Source organism: Azolla caroliniana, unplaced genomic scaffold (assembly GCF_043228905.1).
Source record: "Azolla caroliniana isolate FFs.n. ecotype wild unplaced genomic scaffold, voAzoCaro1.0.p SCAF_14, whole genome shotgun sequence".
Lineage (NCBI taxonomy): Eukaryota > Viridiplantae > Streptophyta > Polypodiopsida > Salviniales > Salviniaceae > Azolla > Azolla caroliniana.
Window position 1 is genome coordinate 11,871,782 of NW_028230449.1, and position 7,898 is coordinate 11,879,679.

The following is a 7,898-nucleotide window of genomic DNA, read 5'->3' on the forward strand; positions in this document are numbered from 1 at the left end:
AAGAAGTTCTTTCTGTTCCTCCCTCAGATCCATACTCTGGCTTTCTTGTTGATAGATATGTGGATCACTCTGGTGGCGTCATGGCGGCGAGATCGACCCGAGCGAAAGTAGCTATTGGGTTCGAATCCCGCTTCTTTTCTTCCGCGGTTCGCCTTTAGGCCATGAGGGCGATCCGATCCCCAGTAGCAGGAGTCCTGAAAGGTCATGGAACTGGCCATACTTCATATAGTATACTATATAAGAATGAATAGGAGGTTTTTATTTCTGAGAAAACAAAATATTTTCCATAGAAAAAATTATTGGGAAGGATAAAAATATGTACGTAGCTCTATTGACGATACTTTTTCTCTCGGGTACAGGAAAATAGCTTTTCTTGAAGGATAAGGATGTGTACATAGTTCCACCCAACAGCTACTTAACTAGGTTCACACTATTCTAGCTATGTTCACACTATTCTGGCTATATTCATAGGATACAAATTGAGTGTAAGATTAATTGCCCTCATTTTTGGGAGCTACTTTCGAAGTTTATACCCACCTACTTGCCCCTGTTTATTGAGGCATTCAATAAACCAACTTCTCCAAGGAGGCTATTGAAAGCCTTGTGATTCCTTTATCCAGCTCAACTCTAGATGTACACCTCAACTCTATAATTTGGTGGAATTTTCAGGAAATTACAGCATACATGGGATGAAGTAGTAGCAATTGACTATGAACGCTTGGCCCTAATGATACTATTCAAAGTTCTTGAGAAGCATGATAACTGCTTCCAAAGTTTGGCAACCTCATCTTGATCAACTCCTATCAAATCCAGGAGCATTCTGACTATGGAGCTGGAGAATCCAGAGCCATGAATTGTGCTCTTATCATTTCAGACGACAATGAAGAGAAAGTTATTTCTGGTTCTAAGAAGAATGTGGAGTGTTATCATAAAAAGGGTGGATGCAGAAGCAAGGTGAACCACAATTCAGGTAAACTGCCCTTCTATCACAATCACTTAGATGGTTTTCTCTGTTGCTTATACAAGCATGGCGTCAATACTCTTTTGACACTAGACAGTGGTTGTGTGTCATAGAAAGGGTGGAGGCAAATACAAGATGACTACAATTCAGCTAAATTTGTCCTTCCAACAGAATCAGTTAGATGGTTTTCTCTTGGTTGCTTATACAAGCATGTCTTCAATATCCTTTTGACAGTAGGCAGTATATCAAGTTCAAGTTGTCCGAATAGGCATGATTCTGATTTTCATTTCTTTTGAGGACCCTGAGCTCAATTGGCTGGATCTGTGAGGCCTAGTGTGTGAACAGAGAGAACATCAGAAAATTAGGTTTTCTGGTTACAAGTTACAAGGAGGGTTTAATTAGAGAGGAGAAGATTGAGATCAGATGGATTGTGTCTGCATTCTCTATGCCTTCAAAGCCTATCATCACTTTACTCCAAAAATTCATTGTTTTTGTTTGTTTAGAATCTCCTTATACAATTGCATCAATTGTCTATGACATAAAAGTTTGCCTGATATCAGTTTGTTAGGAACACTCAGGAAATGGATTTGGATTTATTATATTTGATACACTTAGGAAAATATATTTTCTGGAATGGCCTGAGGCAGTTGAACTTTACAACTAGATGTGCACGCCTCTGCGCAAATCAGAACCTAATTTTTACTGGATTGATCATAGCTTAATAGCCGTATCTCTAGTCTAGGGATAATTGGTCTTTGGCCATTTCACACTGACCATGCAATGTCATCTTCTCAGATTCCAAGACTTCTACGGTGAACATAAAAACAATAATAAAATGAAATAAAAGAAAATAGTCAGTAAAGAATGCCATAGAAGAGAAAAATGAAAACTCTTCTTGTTGACTGTTTTCTTTATACTTTTCTTTATACTAAGGTTGTCATACAACAACATGAGCACTGAAGGTATTATGTCTATTAATAAATTTGATGTGCTGGAACTTGAATATCTTCGCTAATTTTGTCGTTTTGGTAGATCCCATCACAATCCCTTCAAATTAGTTTTGGACAAATTTCCTGATTGAATTGGATCATAGATGCATGCAACTTCCATTCAATTGAGTATAGTAACGACTTGTGAGAAGAGAGAAAATCATAATATTGGATTCTCTTGGATTCCGGTCCTTATAAGGTTGACATTGATACATTTTCCACGAGATAACAAACTTGATTAAAACCACACACTAGCTAATAATTTACCTCTAAACTAGCCTCGCTCTTTGCCATTAATTTCAGAAATAAAATGAGAGGATAAAGTACTATATGCTCTTTAGAAAGTAATGTTCAGAATAAATGGGTGTTTATTGTGTCTTTCAATGTTAAAAAGTTTTTTAATCACAATCAAGAGACCAGATAATAGAAACAAATTGTTGGATTTTCTATAATCAAAACACTCAGAAACTAATCAGAGCGGCCTCTGTCTATCTGGGATCAGGATGTTGGAGTCTTGAAGAGAGGTATCCCTGACTATGGGACATACTGTCCTCCTCCCTGGGTCTTATGGTGGAGTGGAGGAGAGATAGAGATTGCAGTACAAGAGGAGATACAGTGGGGTTGGTTTCCGCTGAGTCCATCGGCCAATTTGGATTCCACTTTTCAACCTGGTCTTCTTCTAAGATTTGCACCACTGAAGCCATGGAGGGGCGTGAGTTCGGCTCCGATTGAACACACCCCAACGCCAGCGTAAAGAGTCTCTTGAAGCTCTCCGTGGATACACTCGTCCTCACCAACTGCTTGTCCAGCACATTATCCACCACTTTTTCAGCATCGTAACTTACAGAATTGAAGCCTATGGATCCGGTAGGATTTGATAACACTAATGAAGATGATGGTGCTGACATTGGTGATGAAGACGATGATGATTTGACCACACTTAACGCCCATGTTGGCAAGTAGCCCTTCTCCGAATCCAAGCACCTCCTCCCCGTTATCAACTCGAGCAAAACTACTCCATAGCTGTACACGTCCGACTTCGACGTTATGGACGTTTCTTGTAGCCATTCTGGAGCTAGATATCCCCTTGTCCCTTTCAATGTAGTCATCATAAATCCCTGCATCTCATTCCCATCGATCAGCTTGGCAAGGCCGAAATCCGCAACTTTGGCATTGAAGTCTTCGTCTAAGAGAATGTTCTCGGGCTTCACATCGCAATGAACAATGTGCTCGGGTCCGCACTGATGGTGGAGATACTCGAGGCCCCGGGCTGTGTGAAGAGCTATCTTATATCGGGTTTCCCAATCTAAAACAAAGTTACTCTCTCCGTCTTTTTCTTTCCTAAACAACCATCTATCCAATGACCCTCCTGCCATGAACTCATAGACTAGTAGCCTGTAGTCCCCCTCCACACAAAACCCCCTCAGCCTAACCAGATTCACATGTGAAACACTTCCTATAGTGGCTACCTCTGCCTGGAATTGCTGTGTGCTGTGAGCAATTCCTCCACCTCCTCCTTGATCCAGTTTTTTCACTGCTATTTTCACCTTTGTTGAGCCCAGTTCTCCCTCGTAGACTGATCCGAACCCGCCTGACCCGAGCTTCTTCGAGAAATCACCTGTCGCAAGCTGCAAATCCCGGTATGTGAACTGGGGTGGAAGCCGGGGGAGGTTTTGTAAGAAAATCTTGACAGCGAACTCATCAGACCGCAGCCTTCTTCGTCTCCGAAGGATGAAAAGAATGAGGAGACCAATGATTAAAAAGGAAACAGTGCCTACCACTGCCCCTGCGATTATGGCCGTAGAGCGATTCTTGGATTTGGGGATCTTGAGGAACATGAGTTGGCTACTGTTGTTTGGGCCGCCCTCTGGGATCGTGTAGAGGATAGGGAAGAGAGAGCATGAAGAGGTGGACGAATCGAAGAGAGCGGCATTGCATGAGCTATTTTCAGAGCAAAGCTGAAGACATTCACTCTGAGATGCCACCGCGTGTGGGGAGAACTGAGGATGGAAGACAACATTGATAGGTTTCATGTTGTATTTGTAGTTAATTGGGTTGCAATCGTTGCTTGAATTTGAAATGAATCCTGGGGGGCATTTGCAGGTGAGGTTTGGACCATTTGGAGTGCAGAGTCTATACTGGCCTTCACATGCTTTGGGCATGTAGCAAGGCTCAATAGTGGAGTTGTAATACCCAATATTCTTGGATCCATTCCAGTAATTGATCAAGAAATTGCCACCTTGCACATAACCAGATCTTATTGCGAAACTTGTGTTGGGGCTTTGGTTTGTATTCGATGGAACTGTAGCCATAAGATTAGATGACGCATCATAGTATTCAATGGCATTTCCTACCATTACATGATCCACTAATGCTGCATTAATCGTTGATTGGGACGCATTGTATGGATTAAAGCTATGGTAAGCATACATGTTCTCAAGCAGAACCATGAGAAGGTCACCCTGTGGGCTCAAAACAAGGGCATAATTGCCAGGGATGTTGAATTGGGTGGATTGTGGCACACTTACGCGCTCGTAAAGCGTGGTATTTCGGGTGAAATTCATACCTGAAGGGAACAGAAAGATGTCGTTGAAGGCAGTGAAGCTTTGCCAGATGACGAGTTGGGCGGCATTGGTGAGGACAAGGTTGCCGTCCTCACGAAGCGTCATGTTTTGGACGCCCAAGCCAGCCGTGTTTGATGTCCACACGACATGTTCGTTATCACTATAGAATGAGAGCTCACCATTCTCAGCTAGGACGAGTTTGCACGCGGACCCTTGTACCGGGCTCGGTTTGATGTTGAACGACCATATGGCTGCGTTGGCATCTTTCTTTTCGTATAGAACTCCACACATGCAGTAATCCAATCCCTTATCGTTCCATTTACGGAACCCCAGACTGAAGAGATTATCATTGGGTGAGACGAGGACTTTGTTGTTCTGATCAGGGGTGAAAGTTGTTCCTATTGATACAGAGCTTGGTTGGGACGAGTCAGCGTGTATGAGAATCGTGGTGAAAAGATGGAGGGGAAGAAGAAGAAGAAGGGCTAGTCCCAACGTACCTGAATTAAGCAAGATATTCATCAAAGCCAATGGCTAATTGGTGTGAATGATTAAGAAAGAAGCTCAAGCTCAATAAAATTGTTAATGTGGTATTCTCGTATGATATCTTTATAAGGAAAGAAAGAAAAAATGGCAAATTGGCTAGCTATGTGAGCATTTTATGTTTTATTTATATCATATCATCTATTTGGACCAATTCTCTGGCAAAGTGGCTAGCTGTGTGATTACTTTCTGTTTTGTTTAATAGATATCATCTTTTTGGACCAATTCTTTGGCGAAGTGGGTAGATGTGTGAGCATCTTTTGTTTTGTTTATATCATTTCGTCTCTTTGAACCAATTCTCTAGCCTCTCCTTCGCATCATATATGTGTATATGTTGTAGCCAAAGTTGACCATAAAGGCATTTTTGTAAGGATGCCTTTTAATAGTCAATGTGGACTTCTTTGATGATTCCCCTAGGTCGAATCGGCAATGGTTCCGTTTCGGCTTAATCGGTTTGTACATGGGAGTTTCCAAACTTCAACTGAACCGGTTCCTAAATCAGTTAAGCCTAAACCGGTCACGGAACAGGTTTAGGAACCAGTTTAATCAAGCCGATTAAGCCTTGCCCTATTTGGCCCAAATCATTTCGGTTCAGCTTGAGCCATCCCAAACCATGCTCAAACCGGTTAAGGAAGCTCAAGCCTAAACTGAACCGCCAAATAGTTTAAAAATGGTTCGGTTTAGGCTTGAGCCGACCTATTGCCGATTTCTAACCATCACATCTTTTTCAATATAGTTTCATGGAGTTGTGAATTGTGTTCCTCCCCCCTTGAGATTGAGGATGATAACTCTATTTTGTCAACTCCAATCTTCTCCTCCCATTCCCAAAAATTGTTATAGACAATTCCAACTATAAAACATGATCCTCCTAGAAACCACCCCTCTCAATTCAATGAATTGCCACCTAGGAGAATGTAGATCATGCAACTGCTTGAGTTTGAGATGCCATAATGTTAACTCTCAACTTTCATTTCATTCTACCAGTGGGATTTGTTTATACGGTATACCCTTATTGCAATGCAATTATTTCCATGAACTTGTAAAGTTGACTTATGGATTGTCCTTGTGCGGAAGCATTCCTCCCAAAGTTATTGGGCACAAACTTCTATTGGGGTTCTTTTATAACCTTATTGCAATGCACCGTTCTCATGAACTCATAAAGTTGACTTGTCCTCACATTCCTCCTAAAGTTTTTCGGCACACACTCCTATTGGATTCTTTTATAGCCTAATTGTAGTGCACTTATTTTGATAAACTAATAAAGTTTACTCTAGAATGTCCTTGCGTCAAAGCATTTTCTCTAAATTTATTAGGCACATGATACATCTAGTAAACAACTCTTTGAGAGTTAAGTGAACCCACGAATTGTTGATTAACATATAAAAACCTTATGAATATGTAAAAACCCTTTTGTTGATCGATCAACTTGTTGTCTCCTTGCAAATTCCCCCATAGAGTGGTGGATGCCTAAATAGCTCCACCCCTACAACAATTGTTCACCAGAAACTTTGAACTTTTGTTGTCCCTACTATCCAACACCACGTAGATCCCGATTGTAACTTTTTGACAAAGGTTAGAGAAAAATGGAAGTGTTTTCTCATCAACCTTTTCTATGTTTTGTCTCTATTTGATGTGTTGTTCACTATCTCTAAGTCTCAGTTTTTCCATTTATAGAACTATCTCTCGCTTGGATATGTATTTCTCATTATGTATATATACACACATACATAGAATAAATCCACCTCATCTAATAATAATACTCATGAAGCTTCAACATACATAGAATAAATCCACCTTGTCTAATAATAATACTCATGAAGCTTCAACATACATAGAATAAATCCACCTCATCTAATAATGGCATTCATGAACCTTCAACAATGAGGAAATAATAATTGCTAAATAATATTTATAAATAATGTTAAATCTTTGTACAAATACACAAGTGGCAAGAGGTAGAAGCCGAACCGAGCTCAAACCATTTAGTCAAGCTCAAACCCGACTTGAGCCGCTAAGCCGCTTTAAACCGGTTTAGCTTAACTGTTTAGGCTTGAGCCGAGCCGTTGCCGATTCCTAATTCCCATGAACTCATGAAGTTGACTCCGGGGTTGTCCTCACATTCATCCTAAAGTTTTTCGGCACACACTCCTATTGGATTCTTTTATAGCCTAAATGTAGTGCACGTATTCTGATAATCTAATAAAGTTGATTATAGAATGTTCTTGCATCGAAGCATTTTGTCTAAATTTATTGGGCGCATGATACATCTAGTAAACAACTCTTTGAGAGTAAGTGAACCCACGAAATGCTGATTGACATCTCATTCTAGGTACGATACCTTATAAATATATAAAAACCCTTTTGTTACTCCATCAACTTGTTGTCTCCTTGTAAATTCCCCCATAGTGGTGGAAGCCTAAATAGCTCCACCCCTACAACAATTGTTCACCACAAACGTTGAACTTTTGTTGTCCCAACTATCCAACACCAAGTAGATGCGGATGGTAACTTGTTGAGAAAGGTTATAGAAAATGGAAGTGTTTTCTCGTCAACCTCTTCTATGTTTTGTTTCTACTTGATGTTGTTCACTATCTCTAAGTCTCTCTTTTTCCATTTATAGAACTATCTCTCACTTGGATATAACAATCGGTTCGGTTCGGTTTCAACAGTTAGAAACTGCGGTTTAAACGGTTTAATGGATTTATTATTATTTTTAAACAATCTTTTCATTTTCATGCCATATTCTCGCATTTTAGGACAATTGTTAAATTTTAAAAAAAATTTAAAATGAAAATTTAAAATTTAAAATTTGACCTAAGCTGAAAACCGAAACCGAACCACAAA

The 7,898-nt window shown here is 40.2% G+C and overlaps 1 protein-coding gene across 1 annotated transcript; it reads right to left on the bottom strand.

The window, feature by feature from the left end:
• Positions 1–2,314: 2,314 nt before the first annotated feature.
• On the bottom strand, positions 2,315–5,199 carry LOC147855469 (G-type lectin S-receptor-like serine/threonine-protein kinase SD2-5). The gene has a single exon (XM_087330710.1). It carries the CDS (start codon positions 5,031–5,033, stop codon positions 2,439–2,441), a length of 2,595 nt encoding a protein of 864 aa, XP_087186836.1. The 5' UTR covers positions 5,034–5,199; the 3' UTR covers positions 2,315–2,438.
• Between the last annotated feature and the right edge of the window lie 2,699 nt (positions 5,200–7,898).